The sequence below is a fragment of the Ricinus communis genome, chromosome 3 (assembly GCF_019578655.1).
Source record: "Ricinus communis isolate WT05 ecotype wild-type chromosome 3, ASM1957865v1, whole genome shotgun sequence".
NCBI classification, from domain to species: domain Eukaryota; kingdom Viridiplantae; phylum Streptophyta; class Magnoliopsida; order Malpighiales; family Euphorbiaceae; genus Ricinus; species Ricinus communis.
In genome coordinates this window covers 24499504-24520727 of record NC_063258.1, presented here as the reverse complement: position 1 = coordinate 24520727, position 21224 = coordinate 24499504, and the positions used below count along the sequence as shown (strand labels likewise).

Here is a 21224-nt window from a genome sequence, read left to right as displayed (position 1 = left end):
AAAATAGAATTCAAATAAAATTAAAAGTGCTTAAAATTGTTAAAAATAGAAGTTAGTATTAGTTAAATTATATTAAAAATTAAAGTGTTAAAAAGTGATTAAATAATTAAAATTCTCTGCACTTCTAATCACCCACAGTCGCCAGCTCCTTCCCCAATTTCACAGGCTTTCTGCTCTTAATAATTGGAATTAATAAACCAAGACATCATATGCCATTCGATTAAGTATTAAATTCTAAAACGAAATTTTTACCGAAACCAAAGTACATTTGCAAATATATTCCCACCGATGATTATGCCACCAAATAGATCCCATACTTGTACAATCGAAATAGCTAATTGCAATGAGAAAATACCAGGCAACTTCTAATAAGAGTAGTGCAACAAATTCTCATTTACACTTCTGACTTCGGCACCTAAGGTTCCTATTATTCTTGGGGTGCTTATGCTCCAATTAGGTTTGCAACCAAAAAACAGAGCCTCAGAAGACAAGCAAGCATTTAAAACATAATAGGCAAATCTAAACAACATAGTCATACCACAGCCTTCAGAATAAAACGGAACCTGGAAAATGTCAGGGACAAAAAGTTGTCAATACTAACAGCCAGCTGAATTCGGCCGGCAAAGATGTTACCGGAACCTATGCTGCAGATACAACTAGATCTGCTCACTCAAAAGACGCATGAAATAATATTCAAAAGTCTACCATTTATTTACATCACATTAATCTGTTGAAAATTACAATCAGATCATCCGAAGCATACTGTATCCCCCTTTCTCCCATTAAGAAAGAAATTTAGAAAAAGAAAATCCAGGGATTAAGGACAGATGTGAGATACATTTTTACCAACATAATATCCTAGTACTCCACAGCATCCATACAGGAACCATAAACCACAAAGCTATAAAACCTTGCAACACCATTGAATCCCGTGGTATACAACTTGCAAACAATAAACAATGAATATACACTTCAACATATGGTTCTAAAACAGCAGCCCTAAGACTTATCAACAATTCAAGACCTTCCATTAATCCACATAAAGTATATCCACAACTAGCATTACTTCCACAACAATCCATTTCCCATATTTTTGCATTTAACAGACTTTTATCCTAAATATCAAGCATATTCATGCTATAGGAAAATAAAATTCTCAAGCGTGATCATCATTCAGACCTTACAAGCCCGTCAATGACCAATCAAAAAAATTTCCTGAACAGTTATGAAGTTCTCCAACTTTTGCCTAAGGCAAATTATATTCCAGGATAACTTCCAGTCAATATCTAATCCATCTGGGGACATTAATGCAATTTATATAGACATCTTCAAGCCTCATAAGCACTTCTAAATAATAATATTCAAGTAATCATTTTAGATCTCTACAACAAATCAGAATACGATTTTCCCTGCATGACCACAATATTAATCTAGATATAACTTCATCGTATCTAGTTTTTAACCCATAACCCCCAAAAATAGATAGTAGAAACCAAACTACGAAGCAAATAAAATGTCTCAGGCTCTGTTCTCAAGTCATTATTATAAATCGAGCAAAAATCTCAACAGGCAGAACAATCAACAAAATGAATTAGAGATAAAATAGGAAAGCTTAATAATATAAAATAACACTCGAGACTTGAAGAGAATCTAAACCATCATTTTAAATATCACAATAAACTGAAGATTGAACAAAAATCCAATTTAAATAAGTTCCAAAATGTAAAACATCGGTTTCAAGTCTTGCAAAATCGAAACTACACTTAATAATAAAGTTCAAATTCAAAATCCAACATCTCTTCCACCTTAAAACCCTAGCTTGGTGCGGCGCCAGTGCCTACGCTTTGCATTGTACCTGCAAACCAAAAAACCAGGAACAAAAAAATTAGTAACTGTTTACCACTCGCAAATAAAAAAAAAATGATAGAATACAAGCAAAATGTTTTAAGTACCTGATGGTGTTGTCGGTTCTCATGCGGATCCAGTGGGGAATAGGCCTGTTCTGCCTCATCTTCTTCGCCAGCTTCTTCTTGATTATGAATGTCTTGTGTGACGGCTACAAAAATCAAACAAAACAGAACGGCATAATCAGAGACGTATGTACAATACTCAGAAGCATAAATCAAAAGCGTAGAAAACATCATAGTCATAGCTACAAAGGGAAGAGAGTACCATTTTCGCGACTTGGAGAGCTTCAAGAGGGGCTAGAGGCTCAGTCTGCGAATTTTGGAAAACCCTGGCGATTGAAACCCTAGATTGAAAACATTGCTAGTTTTATAGCGCTGAAGATACAACGACGTCGTTTGTTTTGATGGGAAATTAGGTTATTGCGGGGCAAAATGATGGGCTGAAGAAGTTGGATCTAAGGCCCGATTTATCAAAATGTTTGGGCTTTACATCGACAATTGACGTCAGAAAAAATTGCTTACTGCCATCTAGACTTAATTAAAATAAAATAAATTAATAATATAATATACATATTACACTCTTAGACTTTGTTTTTAATTTCAATTACACTTTAAAAAGTAGCAAAATCATCCACAAAGTATTAGTTAAAAGGTTAAAATTAATATAACAATATTAAATTATATGAATCAATTGTTTTAGTCTATTTATTTCTCGCATCTCTTTCTCTCGAATTTATAAATTATTTTTATAATTTATCTAAAAATTTAAATTCACGTCATGATAAATTTGTTTAATATAAAAATAAATGAAGAATAACCCACTAGCAAAGAAGAGATATGGATGGAGTCTTGCTCGATAAAGAGAGTTGTAGATTCATAGAAAAGTAAAGAGCCTTTACTTTCTATTATATTAGTAAGGTACTAACGCTACAATTTTTCCAAGTAAGAAATTTGACTTTAAGAAAGAAGGTGCTTGTTACCACTTTATTTAGTAAGTAAGCTTGTTTTATATTATATCAATAAAGAAAAAAATGTTGCTTTTCTAATAAACTAACTTTTTAATATAAGGCGCGTTAGCGCTTTTATTTTCAATAAGGACATTTAGGTTTTACTAAAGGGCTTTTCTCTCAAAGTGTGTAGTCCTATACAAATAGCGTTTCCTTTCAACTGACAACTGCCTCTTCCTGCTGCGAGGGCGTTGCATGAAACCAAACCGCCCCCCACCCCGATCAAGTACCAGTTGCTTCGCTGGTAGGCAAACTGGTGATGAGGATCCAATGATAACAAAGGAGAGAACTTCTTATTAGATTTAAGACTGGGAAGGAAATTGGCTAAAGATATGGGCATTCTGAATGACATCTTTTAAACTAATAGCCTAATCCTAATCGTAGCAATTAATGGAATAGGAGATTCGCTTCACTGGGAGATCGAAGCTATAGTCTTAGGAATAGAGTCTTTTTGTTTATCTTTTGTTGCCTTGTCTTTTGTTTCCATTGATACTGTTGCAGAATTTCCAGCTAGAAAATTTGTTAACCAATGCTTTGTCTCGACATGGTTAATAAGGAAAAAAGAAACGTCCTATTAGATTTAGAGCTAAAAACGAACTGAGCCAGAGAAAAATAATAAAAAATTTAAAATTTATCTACCAACTTTTCTCAGAATAAATCTCACTTATTATTTTTTAATCTAAATATATCGTTTCACTGATATTTTTAAAATTTAATTTATCAACTCAAAAATTACAAACTTTATTTTAAATATTATTAAAGTCTTTAGAACTTTTTTACAGTACTAGACTTTTGCATAGTGGCATCAATTGACACGTATGTAATAGTAGCCAATATTTTAGTTTTTTAAGAAATAACAATTCATTTTTTAAACTTTGTCTCTTCAAATTTTTTCTTTCTCTTCCCTATTTTTCTTTTATATTTTCTCCTTTTCCTTTCTCCATTGGTATAACTTTTTCGTATTTTTTCATAATTCTTATCAAACAGAAACAAAAATAAAAAATACATAAAATTAATAAATATAAATTAATACTTAAAATAAGATTTATATATCACCATTAACATACTTTTATTAATAGTAACAAACTATAATAGAATATCAACAATAACATCAACAAACTGTACTAACCAAAAGCAACAACATCAAGCGAGGACGAAAGCCATAACAATAGCATTGAGTAATGCAAAAGGCGACAACATACATAAGGGGTATCGACGACATCAAAAATAGGTCTTGATTTTTCTTTGTTGATGCATAGTTGGTTTTATGAGACAAATTTGAGTTTTTATCAAGTTTTTATTGAAAAATGAGAATAAATTAGTCTTTTTTTTTTATTTTAATTATTTATTATAAATCTTTTAATATTGATTATTCTGTATAAAGGAGAATAAATTAATATTTTTAATTCAATAAGAGTATTTAAAATGTAACATGTCACTTATTATAGTGTGTAAATATCACCTCTCATTAATGTGTCAATGTATCAATGCTTCCAAAGTCAAAAGAGGAACGTGAGGACTTTAATGATACTCAAATTGAGGTTTCTAGAGTTTTAAATTGTTAAATTGAAATTTAAGAAATATCAATAACAAATAAACTTAGATTATATTAATTAGAGAGTATACAAAAATATTGAGACTTATATTTTAAAATAATATAATTTCAAGTACATTTCCCTCTTAATTATTTTGTAACTAATTTATATAATTTTTCAATTTCAAATCATTCAACCTTTTTATCCTTTTTAATTAATATAACCTTTAAGTTGGAGGAAATGAATGGAATTTACCGTTTTCTTTATCCAAGTTACACACTGCACACTAGTTTTTGCACCCGCCCATAGAGCGGATTATTATATAATGACTTCCATAAGAATTAATTATTATATTTTATACTTAATTAAATTTTTTATTATAACTAGAAATGATCGTCAATTAAGAAAATACAAAAATATAAAAATATAGCTGAATAGAGAATTGAAAAATGGTAGGGTTACAAAACATACGAAATGACAGTAATTTATTTTGCTTCGGTGCATATGAACTATTATTAATTTTAATCGTAAACATTACATATAAAAAAATTAAATTTAAAATAACATAAAGAAATAAGAGAACGGTCTTAAAATAATATAAAAATAAGAGATAAATCTTAAAATAACTAAATATATAATAATAAAATTATTTAACCATACAACTAATTAATTTCTAGGATACATAAAAGATATTCATATTAATATATGAATTTATAAATTAAAATTTTAATATAATCAAGCAAACAAATAAAGAATACTGACTTGAATAATATGTAATAATTAAACTTCTTAAAAAATTAAAATTATTTTTTTAAGCACACCTTTTGAGAGTTTTTAAAATAAGGTTACAAATTATTGTAATGCTATTCCATAAATTATATTTCTTGCATTGTCGTTAATCTTATTTGAAGATAGAAATAAAAATAAAATTAGAAATGAAGATAGAGATGGAGATGGAGATGAAAAATATAGAATATATGAATGACAAAATGGTAATTTATATTAGAATAGTTGTGGTGATAAATAATGACTTTTTAATTATCAAATGGGAGATCATGAGACATAAAATTAGCAGAATATGAAAATTAAAGGTTGTTAATAGTATATATAATTAATAGAGGAGATAAATATAGTTATATTAATGTTAATTGGCAATTAATATGGTTTTAAAATTAAAAAAAATAAAAATAGTTATTTCATAAAAATTAAAACTAAAAAACTCATTGTAATCCAAAGAAATGTCTTAAAAATTATAAAAGATCTCAAATGAGGAGAGAAAGCATTGCTTTCATATATATATAGATATAGATTTCTTACTTTCTCTTCTATCACTTACTCTTTAATTTTATTTAAAGACGAAAGTAAAAATAAAATTGACAATAAAGATGGAGATGAAAACTATAAAATTTATATTAGAATGGTTGTGGTGATAAATGATGTTTTTAAATTATCAAAAGATAGATTATTAGACGCAAAATTAGCCCAAGGAAGATCATGAGATACAAAATTAGCACAATATAAAATTAAGGATTGTTAATAACATATATAATTAATAGAGGAGATGAGAATGGTTAAATTAATATTTATTGAAAATTAATATGGTTTTAAAGATGAAAGAAAAAAAAAATAAAAACTGTTATTTTATAAAAGTTAAAACTAAGAACTTACTACAATCTAAAGAAATGACTTAAAACTCATAAAAAAAAATTTAAGTGAAGAGACAAAAAGCAAGAGATAAGATATTACTTTCATATATATATACATATAAAAGAATAAGAAATGATTGATAATGAAATAAAAAGATTGTTCAGGACCCCGTATATTATCTTCACGTAGCATTGAAAATAAAAAATTGCACAATTGTCATATACCAGTAATTAAAAAATAAAAGATAGAAAATGAGTATAAAAAAGATAAATTTTTGGATTAATCTTCACATTTGCTTATTACACTACTAACTGAATTTGTTTGAGTTGTTATCCAATGTCTTTATTTCCAAAATGAGAATAGATAGCTCTTTACCAATAACTTAAAAAAAAAAAAAAAAAAAAAAAGATGAAGTAAGAACAAATGGTATAGAATGTATAAAAATTTAAGAGGATACAACAATAACATTAAAATTTTTTAAAAGAAAAAAAACTTCCACTCATATAAAAAATTTATTTGTTTTAAATGCAGCATTTGAGATGAGGAGTTGTTATCTTTTTTACCTAAAATTATAATATGTTATGGTATTAATAAAAAATTATTAAAGTTATAATTGATGTTGGTATAATGAAATATTTTGTAACTGACTCCTAAAGAAGAGTTAAGGTCTATAATAATACTTTATGTCAAGCGACATTATGTGCCAAATGAGATATCTATAATAATAGACGTGTAATACAATACTCTCTTAACGATAATAATGATATTATTAAAATTATTAAATAAATAATAAATAATATTTATATTAAAATATATGGTAAAAATATCAACATATTAAATGATTATATAATTAAATTATAATTTTTAAATAAAAATATATATTTTATAATAATTTTTTATGATATTTTGTTGGATAAAATATATATTTTTAAATTTATATCACATATGATATATTTTATAAATATTTTATAAAAATTAATTTATACAATAAAATGTATAATTAAAAATTATATAACTTGCCCTATGAAATATTGAAATTAATGTTATAAATGTTTCTTATGAGATTAATAGTAAATATTAACTTGATTTTAATAGCTTAAATTTCTTATAATAAATAAGAAATTATACTTTAAATGTAATTTAATAATTTAATAAACTTATTAGTACATGTAATGCTTTTCCATACTCTAAAACAATTAAAATTTTCACAATCTAAAAAATCAGTATTAAAATTCATATAAATTGCCAAATAAAAAAAAGGTTTTAATACACTACTTTCACACACACACACATATATATATATATATATATATATATATATATATATATATATATATATATATATAAATCATGCATATAATAAGAATTAAATAAAAAGAAAATAGTCCTCACTAAAAATGAAAAGATTAATTCAACACAACATTATGCAAGGAAAAGTAAAATTATTATGCTTGAAATTGCAGTTTCTTTTTTCCAATTAAAATTTTGTGATTAGCCAATTGAGAATCAGATGCTGATTATATATTTTAAAATTCTTTTTTATCAACTGTTATATGATTTGACTTTTTTTATTTATTACACATTATTATTTTTATTAAATTTTATTATTAATAACTTATTTTAAGTTTATCTCATATAATTATTTTTTATATTTTATAATAAATAGTTATTATTTTAAAATTATTCTTAATAATTAAATAATTATAATATTTATAATTATAGTATTTGAAATTAAATTTTTTATTAGTACAATTTAAATTTAAATTTAAATTTAAATTTCTATTATTAAAATAATTTTTATAAATATTTTTAATAATAAATACAATTGAGCTAAAAAAATTATTTTATAATATTTTTGATTATTATAAGTTATTTCTATTAGTTTATATTATTAAATATAATATATATTTAACGATAAATTATACATTCAATGGTCATACGTAACATACTAACAACAACCACTAATAAAATTTTATTTTTTTAAAAAATTAATAAAATTTTATTAAATAATTTAATTTATCAGCCATTATTTATCAGCTATCAACTACCAAACAAGTTCATAATCACATAATTAAATTATGAATGATATAAATTGAAAATGTAATAAAAACAAATAGCTTTAAATGTAAAAATAAAATAAAATAAATTTTTAAAATAAAAATAACTAAAAACTCTTTAGTTATATAAAATTTTATATATTAATTGCATAATCTCTTGATAGTTTGGTACAATGATTGTTGGAAATATATTTTAAAAGAAAGAAACTCAAGAACATAAAAGAAAAAAAGAAAAGAGAAAAGAATGTGCAGCCACGCGCGAAGACGAGCGTGAGTCCTAACCTTCTATTCCATGAAGACACGCACGGAGAACTCTATAAAAGCCCTTGTGTCCTTCCCTGCTCAGGATCCCTCACAGAAGAACAACAGAAAAGAAAGTTCTTTTATTTTTTCTGCTTGCAATTGAAATAGAATAGAAAGAAAAAAAGAATTATGCATTATTTCTTAATTTCAGATATTTAGGGTTTTGGGTTTTTGACTTAATCGTGGTAATCAGATTCAACGGTTGTGCTTTATCGTCTGTGACAAGAAAAATAATGCCTCGAGCATCAAAGAGAAAAGCGGACCCACCGAACTCCTCCTCCGTCACATCATCTGCTGACTATCGTGCTGGTACGGTGGTACCTCCCTTTCGCACTTAATCCTCGCTCTGTTATTCATTTATTTACTTTTCGTTTTTCTAAAAAAGATTGTTTGGTTCCCGAGAAAACGCGGGAAAATTCAAGGAAGCGTCGGTTCGGTTTACAACTTAATAAAGAATTTCGATATTTAATTTCAAGTTCTTGATGGAAAAAAGATCAAGAAATGCAAGAAATATAGAAAGCAACGAACTTTGTAACTATTAAGGAGCACAGTGATTTATGACTTTTCTTTGTTCTTTCATTCTGAGTAGGGTAATTTGTTCATATAATTATTTTCTGTTAATTAATAGATAATTTTGTAATCGATTTACAGTTAATGATTATAATTGGGTTGTTCTTCTTGTAATCTACGTTTGTAAATTTGGTAATGTAGAACTGTCCATTATTTGATAATTTCGTAACTGACCTTTAATATTGGATGATTTTCTTGATAGGTTATGTGTTCTATTATTTTTAAATATAAATTTCATTAATTATTTCCTTTTATAAACTTATTTATCATCATAATCATCTTAAAGTGTATTGGGGCTAGTGAAATTCTAGTGTATTAAGAAAATAGAAAATCTCATGGAGAGTTATCAAGGGCAACTCAGATTATTAATAAAGCTACATTGCATGCAGGACTTTCTTGTGAGTTGAGGGTGACAAGGAGTTACTATGGCATGCAATTGTGGGTGGAAATAATGGAATTGATAATGCAGCTCAATTGTCTGCATCACTATAGGAATTCAAGCTAGATTTTAGTTGGATTTATGAGAGTGGATTTGTCTTGTTAAGGGTTTCGATTTTCAAACATGTAATTCAAAAGAAATCCCCCTTTTTTTACCTCACACTACTTGGCTTATCACCATATGGCTTGATTCTTTTTGTCTCAGGTAAGATCAGATTAACGGGGACTGGACGGATAGATTGCCTATTTGGTACATATGCAAATAGCTCATTAGGCATGATTGAGTAAGTTTTTCTTTTGTAAATAATCATTTCACTAATTTAGCGATTAATGTTATTTTCCATTGACAATTTACTTTGCTTCCTGGGAAGCATATCCTTTTTTTCTTTAAAAAAAAAGAAAGAAAGTGTCTGTCACTAGGTTGCTGTATTTTATTGCGGATACAAACATTTGTATTTCAAGGTTATTTTGGTTACCATCTAACTTTCTAAAACTGCACTGGGAAAAAGATGCTATAAGAACACTTTCATGTTTCTTTCCTTCATTCCTTATTTTTCTTTTCATTTATTTTTTCATGTTTTCTGTCCTCGTCCTGTGCTACGTGAAATGATGCAATTTTAATCAGAATATGCACTTTAAATGGCAAGTTAAATTTTTTATGCTCTTATTTTTACCAGCCCAGAAGGAATTGAGGCTTTGTGTTCAGATATGAAAGTCGCATATACTGATGTCAGGATCTTGATGCTTGCATGGTATGTTATCTATTGTGCATATGCTAACATCTCTTCCTTCATCATCAGTTCGAAAGGTTTTCCTAACTTTGGTTGGGTACTTTATTTCAGGAAAATGAAAGCTCAAAAGCAGGGCTTTTTCACTCTGGTAAGTATGCACACTGTCTGATAACCTTGCATGTAGTGCTGCTCTTGAATAGCTGTATTTGAAATTGTTATTCAGTTAGGAAATCATGTCGAGTCTTCTATGTCAATCAAGTGTATCACATGATCAAAGGTATTAAATGAGTTTAGAGGGTGAGGTGCCATGAAAAGACTTATTTTGTAATTTTGGGTGATAATCTGGGGAAAAAATGGAGGTTTTCTATTTATTCATTCTTAAACTAGATGCATAGCTTGTGCTCATGTCATACTAATAGATAACTTATTTATTATGAGGATTAAAGACTTAGTGCACATATTAGACATGGAATTTATTTTTTGAGCAGTGATATATATAATATATATCTATGTTTCTAGTATTCGGTTGGCAAACCAATGGTCTGGCCAAATTGAACTATTTCATGGAGTATTTTTGTTTTTATTTCTCTAACTTGTAATGATATGCTATCTTCTTTTTATCAGGAAGAGTGGCGGACAGGCTTAAAGGCCCTTCAGGCTGATTCTCTGATTAAACTAAAGAAAGCACTTCCAAAACTGGAGTTTGAGGTATTTATGCTTCTCTGGATTAAACATGGGATTTCTCCTCTGTCTGATACTGGCTGCTAGAAATTGTGGGAGAAACCCATTTGGCCTTTTTATTTCTCACAGGTAGGGACAGCAGAAAACTTTGAGGATTTCTATTCTTATGCATTTCGATATTGTCTTACAGGTGAGCTTAGTACTTGCAAGGATGTGCTGTAATTCTATGTATTTGCTTTGTGTTTTATAATACAATGTTCAATTTTTTCATTGATTGTGCAGAAGAGAAGCAAAGAAGTATAGACATTGAGAGCATTTGCGAATTATTGAATATTGTACTTCGTCCTCACTTCTGTTCCAAGGTTGATTCTTTGATGGAGTATCTAAGGGTAACTGGTTAATGCCTGTGCTGTAGTATATTAATTTTCGAATATCCATCCTTCAATATGTTCTATAACTTATCAACCCGGTTTCTGACAGATCCAGAGTGATTACAAGGTGATAAACTGGGATCAATGGATGAGTTTTCTTCGTTTTTTCAAGGAGGTACCCAATTAGTTTTTCTGTCAAATTCTTTAGCTTCTTCCATGTTCTCTCTTTTTGAAGTCATTTTCCTTGAATTATGGTTAATTAATAGGGGCATGTGCTGTGATTTAATTTTCTCTGTACTTTGGGCCATGAGGTTTTGGAGACGCGTAGTGCTATATACCACATGATTGATCTTAAATGAGGTTGGATGAGAGAGAAAAAATAGATTTCACCTAACACTTCTGCGGTGGTTATTAAGATTAAATAAAACTGTTTTAAAGATCCAATAAGAATTATTTGTTTTTTTTTTTTTATCATGAAACACTTTCACAAAGTAGATTTTTCATTTGGTAAATTGACCATCAGCAATGTGTAATTCAAACCTGTGAATAAGATATATCCTAATAATTTGCAAGAAAGTTTTTCTAAAAATTATAGCCTTCTTTTTCTCCCCCTCAACATTTTTGATAATTGAATTATTTGGTAATTCTCTTGGACAGGTTCGTGTATAGCAACTTCTTCAATGCCTGGTTAATGGGTTTTCTTGTCCTGTAAATTGCCATATATATTTGAGGCTTTGAAATGGTTTACTTAGTTGGTCTACTTAAGAATGGCCAAATTTTTGTCATGGGAAACTCATCATTATTTTTGTAGCATCACTGGCTCACTTCAGGATACTTATAAAATCTTTTTATGTAATTTTATATAAGGTATTTGTTTTTAGTTAAAGTATCTTAGTGCAAATCTAAATTTTTTTTAAAATTCCTATAATAATTTATAACTTTAACTTTTAAATATTAAAGTATTTAAATTTTAAGTATAAATTTAGGCTAATTATTTTAATATTTTTGAGAAAGATGTTAATATATATATATATATATATATATATGAAATCAATGTTTTAACATTGTTTTCTCTCTTCTACATGGTATATTATATGAATTGTAAGCTATTTTTCTTAATTTTTAGAGAAATCATTTTAATATTTTCTTACTATTGTGTATAAAGTATTATATTACAATTTTAATATCTTAATTATGATATATAATTATTTCACTTTTCTCTATCTTTTTAATTTTTTTTTCATAACTTCCACCTTAGATTAGTGCAACATAAAACAACTTAATTTTAAACCTCAATTATTTTATAATCTATTTCTGTAAATTATTTTTTTATAATTTCAACTTTTAATTATTTTTAAATTTTTTATTTTCATAATTTAATTAGTATCTTATTAATTAAAAACTTTATTTTTTTCTTTTAAATAACTAACAATGTAAACCACTGTGAATTTTCCGTATGTGTATTTTGTTATACCTGATACTGTTCTAGAATTATGCTTGGCTATTTTTAGCCAATTCTCAAACACAGTTTAAACTTGAAAATCCTATTCTCTTTGCAGATTAGCTTTCCGGATTTTAAGAACTATGATGACAATGATGCTTGGCCCTTGATCTTGGACAATTTTGTTGATTGGATGAAAGAAAAGCATAGATAGTTTTAGGAATTCTATGGCCAACTCTGTCCCCTGCTTTTTTAAGTAAAATTCTGAAACATTAAGGTAATATTTATATCTTTTAACATCATATTGGTTTTGTTTACTTCCACATTGGAACACCTTGGTTCAGAACTCTTAGTGACATAGTTTTAATTGATCTGTAATTTATGCAGGGATTTACCGGAGTCCCAACTAATGGAAGAATTTCTATAAACAAGTGTGTGATACCAAAGAAAAGTCCTGCCGACCTCAAGGAATTCAGTAAATATGATTGTTTGTTTTGCTGAGTTTCTTAGCTATCTACTTTTACAAACAAGGGAAGACAAAGGGACTGATTGCCTAATGCATTTAAAATTTTGCAAGAAGGCTTAAACAACTGCATTTTGGTATCAAGTTTTAGGTTTGAAGTGGATCACCCCGTTAATGCAAGTGTATGTGAAGCTCAATTGCTTCTCAATGAAATACACAAAACTCTTTCTCCACATTGATTTCCTGGAGAGACACCTTTTCAATGAAACTCACTTGTCCGGCTTCTGTTTGTGTACTTGCATTATGGTTCTTTATTCAGCCTTTTTGCATTTTCTTGATTGCCCCTTTTCGAATTGAAAAGGGAAGTAGAAAATGGGAGGGGGTATTGTTCATCCCTTTTCCAACTAAGTGCAGAACTGTTTTCCTACCAGTGATTTGGATGTCCAAATCAAGTCTTAGAAAAGCATCGTGTCTTTGAGATCCCTACATCATCTCTAGAAAGAATGCTGTCTTTGAATTATGGCTAGATGGTTAAATATAAATTATGCTGTTGTTGGTATTGAGCAAAGTTCCTCATTTAATACTTCAATTCATGAGATTCTAATACTTTTAATGATTGTAAACTTTCATTTCTCAGGTGTTTATAACCTTTGTGGTTTTATTGACATTTTGAGGCCCTAAAAGGAAAGCAGATAGGTCTTATTATTATTATTATTATTATAAATCAATTGAAAGTACAATTGCCAGGAATAATAACCTTTGTTCAGCTTTGTCGTTAGTATTATTAGCAAAGGAATTTGCTTTCTAATAGATACTTCAACCACATTATTATCATTTAGCAGCACCCCATGCCTTTAAAGCTGCAAAACCACAGAAAAAAAGAAAAGAAAAGGTCCAAGTTAATAACTTAATATCACCTTAACCAACAAGTTACTGAACAAAATGAGAATCAGGTTTTGGATTTTACCTTGTCTTGAGATTTCCCATTCATTATCATAACTGAGTGCCCAAAAGAAATACCCACGAAGCCAAAGGGCCTTCGCAAACCTTATTTTTGTCGTCGTTGATGAGGTATCGTCATACCCAATCCATGATGTTCCAGAATATGAATATGTAGATACAGTTTTCTCATCGTACACCACCGTGGCTCCATTCTCCTTGTTGAACTTCTCCACTTGGGAAAATGTCAGTACGCCGACGTTTCCTGGACCGACGGCTACTGCAGCTGCTCCTATTCCATTTACATTCGGGTCTTTGAGCTGCCATGTCCTACCATACAGTGGCAACCCCATGACAATTTTGTGCCGGGGCATTCCGGCACTGATCCATGAGTTAAGGCCATAGCTTGTGCTTATGTTACTCTTTGGATCATATAATGCAGCATGAGCCCCTGTAGCTGAGGTATCCCATGAACCGCGGTAATCGTAACACATTACGTTAATCAAGTCTAAGCTTTGCTCCATTGCCGCCACTGGGAACTTACGGTAGACCGCAGACCATAAGAACTCAACGGAGAAATACACGGCTGCCGTGAGTAACAGCGGAGGCTTGTTTGTGGACTTAGCCTCGTTTCGGATAGCAACCCGCCATTCCTGAAACAGAAGGCCCAGATCTTGCATCTCTTTGGGATTCTGAGGGAACTCCCAGTCCAGGTCTAGCCCATCAAACCTAAACTTTCTTGCAACTTCCATTGCTGAATTTATGAAAACTTTACGTGAGTTGGCCTCTGATGCCATCCTCGCAAAGAGCCGAGGATCGGCACCTCCTCCAGCAATAGAAATGAGTGTTTTCACTTGGGGTTTTTTGTGGTGAAGGGTGGTAGTGAAATTGAGCAGCGCCACAGCAGTCGAATCAGGTACTTCGAACTCGAAGGTGACGTTGTTTGGCAAGAGGAAAGCATAGTAGATGTGAGTGAACAAAGCTGTATCTATGGCAGTTGGTGGGAAACTAGACTGAAACCATGAGGGATAATAAGCGCCTGCGATCGCCCCTGGTGGAATTACTCTCGCCGCATTACTGGCGGCGATCATTATACTGCAGGAGACAATAAATGACATAAATTTAAGGCTAGCCATTGTTCTAGGAGCATGTCAAAGTGCACCGGTTATCGTTATATATTTATACAGAAAAATAACTAGATATTACTTGAATGGGGATGTTGACATTTCCTTTTTCTCCCTGTGGAAATGGATTTTGAATTTATTTATGGTAGAAAGTGGGCTGCTGCCGATCAGTCTTACAGAAAAAATATATTATCTGAATTATACTGTTTACAATGGATTAAACATGAATCATTGCTCTAGAAGCCGTCCCCCCTATGACTTATTCAAACTATTTCTGATCTAACATTCAAACATTGACTTTGTTTTAAGTGAATAAAAATGGCTCTGCTATTACTTTAAAAAGAAGAACAAGTATATCTTGAATAAATTACGTGCTGTATTGTATTAATCTTAATAATAAAAACTTTGACTTTTAAAATTTTCAAAGTATCTAAAAAAAGTATAAATCATTATTATAAAAAAGTAAATAAAATTATATTTAATACTTGAGAACTAACTTAAATAGAAAGACCAGTTGCTCTTGAAAGACGGAGGTCTTGAGTTGCCTCCATCTCCCGCTACAACGCTCAAATAACAATTAGATGCTCTTAAAATTATAAATAAAATGGAACCTTTAAACCTGAAGAAAGCAAAAGTTTTTCTTCTCCTGCTTTATTTTTGTGTTTTAAATAGCTAAGACCTTTTATCTGGGATCCCATTAGAAAGCAATGGATATATACCTTTCTGATTTGAGAAACACCATTTTCAGTGGATTAGGTTTGGGTATAATTCAACCAACTACATATATAAAATCCAAAGCATTTCTAGAATATACTTTAGTCAGTGCAAACTGAATTAAATAAAATTTAAAGCACCATTTTAAGTTGATAAGTTCCTAATTACATACTTTCAAAAGACAGAAACTCGTTCAAGAAGTGACATAATCAAGCCCACTGAATAATTAAACAACAAGAAAATGTTACAAGTAACATTAAAACCTTGAAAAAATAATATATATATATATATATATATAAACTTTTTTATTAAAAATACAGTATAATCTTTTTTATTTTTACTCTATAAAAATATAAAAAAACAGTTTTTTTTAATTTTTTTTTTGAAAATATGGTATTGTTCTTTTAGATTTCTTTTTTTTTTTTTAATAAAATATAAAAAAACAAAAGAAAAACAGAAGACAATAAAAAAATAACCACATTGTATTTTTAAAGAAAATTTAAAAAATATTATAATAAAATATTTTTTTTTGTTAAATTTAGAATATTTCTAAAAAACTCCCCAAAATCTTTATATTAGATATAAAATCTCTTGTGTCGCTGTTGGTCCAAAGACCATAGCACTCAATCCACTCACGCATATAATAATGTGGGATTTCTTACGGTCTGTCGTTTGGTGCTTTGTCCTATTTTATTGTATTGTTTGTGCAGAAACCTTAATGGAGGTGAAAGGACAAGTGGCAGCCACATCCTTCCTCGTATAATATTTCTGGAAGCTATCTGAATGCTTTGGCTGAGGTCGAGTGACATCAGATTCTGCTGACTCAATGTCTAAATCTTTGTTTCTCCTAAGAGATTAATGATATAAAATTATTAAATTCTTTTTTTTTTTTAATCTCGTTACATTATATTATTGCAAAACTTAAAATTGTTGGGGACTTAATATTAATAAAAACATAGTTTAATGTCCTAATGTCAAAAAGTGAAAAGTCGAGACTTGAAAATGAATTTTTCCAAAAAAAAATAGAAATGTCTGTGCATTATAGAAAATATTGGGAAGGGCAGTTTTGATTAATCTTTTTTTTTGGTAAGCATGGATATTTTTTACATCATAAAAAAGAAAAATATAAATAAAATAGTTATTTTTTTATCCAATTTTAGACGATTATTTTTTACTTGTACAAAAATTAAAAAATATTAATCTTTTTCTTGGTAAGCATGAATATTTTCTACGTCATAAAAAAAAAATAGTTATTTTTTTATCCAATTTTAGACGATTTTTTTTACTTGTACAATAATTAAAAAAATTAAATTTGTTTATTTAATATTATTAATTTTAACTATTTTCTCACTATAATATTCTCAATACGCAGTAAAATATTAATAGATTTATCGACCAATTTATAATTCTTGAGATTTGAAATAAAATAAATTTATATCTTAACTTAAAAAAATTTATATAGTAATTTAAAATTTTAGAATTAAGTAGAAATTAATTAATTATATATATATATATATATATATATATATATATATATATATACTAGTTAATGAAACAATTCTAGACATTAATTATCATTTAATTAACAATTAAAAAGAAAAAGATAATTTACGTACTTAAGAAAATAGCCTATCAAAATTAGAAGAAAGTAATATCTAAGAAAGTTGTTTTAAAGATGGGAATGAGTATTAAGTATCCGCATGTTAAATGGACAGTAGGCTTCGAGTATATACACTAATTTTTTGATTTTCAATTGATGTCGGCTATCTCCTCCTGCTCACCAGTGGCATTATCCAAACATTCAATTCGACCCATTGCTCTTTAGACCCATGGTTACCTATGGCCTATCCGTTCAAGGCCTCCCGCCTGTCTTTGGCCCCGCCAGAGGTCTAGTGAGTTTCTCAATTGATTGATGATCAAAACCACCAATGGCGCGTTGATATAGTTCGTAGAGTGTTTGTTCCATCGGATGCTTTGCTATCCCGAGTCTGTCTCTTAGCGTGACTAGACATGCAAGTTTGGCATTTTTCAAAATCAGGATCATATGATGTCACGTCCGATTATTATGTGGCCAGATCCTTTGTTATGGCCAATAGCTCTGCTGTGGGTGTTTTCTTCTTCGAACAATCAGCAAACAATGGCCTGGAAAGCCATTTGGAAACTTTTGGTGCCGAGCAAAATTCAAGTGTTTATTTGGAAATTTATTAATGAAAGCTTGGCAGTTGGGTGTGGTCAATTGGAGTCTATCCGATAAAATCAAGGCTAATCCTTCACCACCAAGCAAGCCACGAATGGATCCATTGAAGTATGAGAGTTCAATCACACGAGCTAGAAGTAAGAGATTTAAGACTGTCTTGTGTTCTTTCATGGTCCACGTGATAGACAAGATGCATTCAAGAAGCAAGGTTAGCGAGTTGGACTTAGAAGATCAAGATTCAACTTTGATTAATTGTATTTCATTCATAGATTAAAGTCCAACGTGAAGACATGAAGATCAGATATTATTTATGTTGAATTCAAGCCCAAACGTAAAACCCAAGTCCAAGGTTGAATATTTAAAGTTAAAATCCAAATCAAAATAGGAGTTTTCTTTTAACAAGTCCAAGTCAAAATAAGAGTTTACTACTCTTTTACTTCACGTTTTGTTTATTTAGGAGTCTTGGCCGCATATCCTAGTCATTCTAGGATTAGGATTATTTAAACTCTAGAAATAGAGCTATATAATTCTGCAAAAGCATAAATATATCTTTAATTGAATAGAAAACCTTGTTTTTGCTTAAAGAGTTTCTTTGAGTATTCTTGAAATTAAAACTTATTATTTAGGTTTTGATTTCACTTCTACCTTAATTTAATTCTATTAACTTGTTAGTTTCTAGGATTAATTAAGTTCATCTCATTATAGCTATTGATCTTTTTTCTTTATAAATAAGGATGATAGTTCTGCAAATAACTTTTGGCAAACTTTATAAGTATCGATCTTGGCGTGTAATCTTCTCTTCCATAGAAGGTTTACATCATTTGGTATCAGAGCTAGCTTACAAGGTTTGGTTACATATCCTATTTGTTATCTTCGTTGTTCTTCTACTCACGTACTCTTTTATTTGGTTAAAGTCTTCGAGACATTCTAGATATATTGGTTTGTGATATCGTTTCCTTTAATTTGCTTGATTAAAGTCTTCGAGACGTTTCAATCAAATTAAGCTTTATCTCCCCATTCTTCTTCATCTCTCCATGTTCCTCTCCTCGCTCTAGACATACTTTCCTCATCTCGAAAGCTCTTACCTCTCGATTCAGATTTGATTTTTATTAGTTCATCCATCATTTCAGCATACCTATTTTCATTATTAAGCCTTTATCGTTCAAGTTTGGAGTTTATAGCCTCCATAAATGCTCTCATATCTGGAATTCCATGATCAGAATCTTTAGAAGAAGACTGATTAGACATGGTTTCAAGAAGATTGGTTTCTCCCTCACGTGCTTGCACTCAATCAAAGAAAGAGCATAGATGAGTATTATCAAGAGATGGAGATTGCTTTAATTAGGGCCAATATAGAAGAGGATAGGGAGGCTACTATGGCTCAATTTTTGTATGGTCTTAACAAAGATATTGCTAATCTTGTTGAATTACAGCATTATATAGAGATGGAGGACATACTACACATGGCAATAAAGATAGAGCGGCAATTGAAGCAAAAGAGCAAGAACTCTTCTTCAATAAATTCTAATTGGAAATCCATATGGAAAGGTACAAATTCTGCCCAAAACAAAGGAAAGGAAATGTCTAAAGATAATAAAGCCGAAACAAATAGGGATCAGAGCAATAAAAACCGAACTCAAGAAGGCAAACCCAAAAAGATCCAATGCTTCAAATGCCTAGGCTATGGACATATCTCTTCTCAATGTCCGAATAAACGCACTTTAGCATTAAAAGGAGGCGAATTGGTGTATGCTAGTGAAGAAGAAAGTGGAGCTGAAAGTGATGAAGATTCAATGCTCGAATTGGAAGATTGATATTCCGATGATGGAGCTAAGCAAGAGGGGCATTCAGGTGAGCTATGTGGAGTCACCATTAGATTTTTGAACGTGTAACAAGGGGCTGATGATGAAAGCCAAAGAGAGAACATTTTCCATACACCTTGTTTGGTAAGAATAACTCCTTGTGTTTTAATTATTGATAGTGGTAGTTACACTAACGTTGCTAGCACAATGATGGTGGATCGATTGAAACTTCCAACAACCAAACATCCAAAACCATATACTCTTCAATGGTTGAATGATTCGGGAGGTATCAAGGTTACAAAGCAAGTTAGGATAGTGTTTTGTATGCAAAAGTTCCAAGATGAAGTATTGTGTGATGTGATCCCAATGGAAGCTTGTCATATACTTTTGGGAAGACCATGGCTGTTTGATAGAGATGTCATTTACAAGGGGCGTTTAAATTACTATTGTCTTACACTTCAGAACAGACTTTATACTCTTACACCTTTAAGTCCAAATATTGTTAATAAAGACCAACGTACAATGAGACTTAAAGTTGCTGCCCATGAAAGAAAAAGAAAGAAAGAGAGAGTGCACGGGAAACAGAAAAAGTGCACAAGCAAAAGGAGAGTTATGTGGAAAACCATGAGGGGTGTGAGAAAAGAGAGGAAAAAGGAGAGAAAGAGAGTTTGCACAAAAAGAAAACATTAAGTTGTGAGACGCAAAAAAAAGGTGAGTTAAGTGCAAAAGAGAGAAAAATGAGCTTTGTGGCAAGAAAGAGAGATGTGAGAAAAGTTTTAATGTCACAAAAATAAATGCTTGTGCTTGTTTACAAAGAAAGTTTTCTAACCACTAACAATCTTAATGTTTCTTTGCCTTTAAGTTTCAAGTCACTTTTGCAGGAGTTTGAGGACGTGTTCTCCGACGAAATTCCAAGTGGGTTACCACCAATTCATGGAATTGAGCACCAAATTGACTTTGTACCCGGTTCTACCATACCTAATAGGCCAGCATATAGAGCAAATCCTGAGGAAACAAAAGAACTATAACGCCAAGTGGAAGAACTTCTTAATAAAGGTTATGTTAGGGAAAGTTTAAGTCTATGTGCTGTTCCTGTTATACTTGTCCCTAAGAAAGATGGTTCTTGGCGTATGTATGTGGATTGCCATGTAATTAACAAAATAACTATTAAATATCGTCATCCTATACTAGGTTAGATGATATGCTTGATGAGTTGCATGGGGCTGTTGTGTTCACTAAGATTGATATAAGAAAAGGAACTGTTCGAATAGCATTCACTAACATCACCGAAAACATT

The 21224-nt window shown here is 29.9% G+C and overlaps 3 protein-coding genes across 4 annotated transcripts; 1 reads left to right on the top strand and 2 right to left on the bottom strand.

Annotated features, from left to right (window-relative positions):
- Nucleotides 1-1639: 1639 nt before the first annotated feature.
- LOC8262835 (60S ribosomal protein L39) lies at nucleotides 1640-2332 on the bottom strand. Its single transcript, XM_015721970.3, has 3 exons — nucleotides 2173-2332; nucleotides 1953-2056; nucleotides 1640-1855 (listed from the first exon to the last, which is right to left on the bottom strand). The coding sequence occupies exons 1-3, from the start codon at nucleotides 2173-2175 to the stop codon at nucleotides 1807-1809; spliced, it is 156 nt and encodes a 51-aa protein (XP_015577456.1). The 5' UTR covers nucleotides 2176-2332; the 3' UTR covers nucleotides 1640-1806.
- Nucleotides 2333-8478: 6146 nt separating this feature from the next.
- Nucleotides 8479-13440, top strand: LOC8262834 (DCN1-like protein 4). Of its 2 annotated transcripts, XM_015721964.3 has the most exons (11): nucleotides 8479-8765; nucleotides 9416-9464; nucleotides 9670-9748; nucleotides 10142-10216; nucleotides 10307-10343; nucleotides 10820-10903; nucleotides 11006-11066; nucleotides 11159-11265; nucleotides 11357-11422; nucleotides 12807-12965; nucleotides 13076-13440. In XM_015721964.3, the coding sequence occupies exons 2-10, from the start codon at nucleotides 9452-9454 to the stop codon at nucleotides 12900-12902; spliced, it is 618 nt and encodes a 205-aa protein (XP_015577450.1). In that variant the 5' UTR covers nucleotides 8479-8765; nucleotides 9416-9451; the 3' UTR covers nucleotides 12903-12965; nucleotides 13076-13440. The 2 variants fall into 2 exon arrangements, with proteins under 2 accessions (XP_015577450.1, XP_015577449.1); XM_015721963.3 differs by lacking the exon at nucleotides 9416-9464 and having other exon boundaries at nucleotides 8481-8765.
- A 389-nt stretch (nucleotides 13441-13829) lies between these two features.
- LOC8262833 (class V chitinase CHIT5a) lies at nucleotides 13830-15279 on the bottom strand. Its single transcript, XM_002523475.4, has 2 exons — nucleotides 14119-15279; nucleotides 13830-14011 (listed from the first exon to the last, which is right to left on the bottom strand). The coding sequence occupies exons 1-2, from the start codon at nucleotides 15224-15226 to the stop codon at nucleotides 13983-13985; spliced, it is 1137 nt and encodes a 378-aa protein (XP_002523521.2). The 5' UTR covers nucleotides 15227-15279; the 3' UTR covers nucleotides 13830-13982.
- Between the last annotated feature and the right edge of the window lie 5945 nt (nucleotides 15280-21224).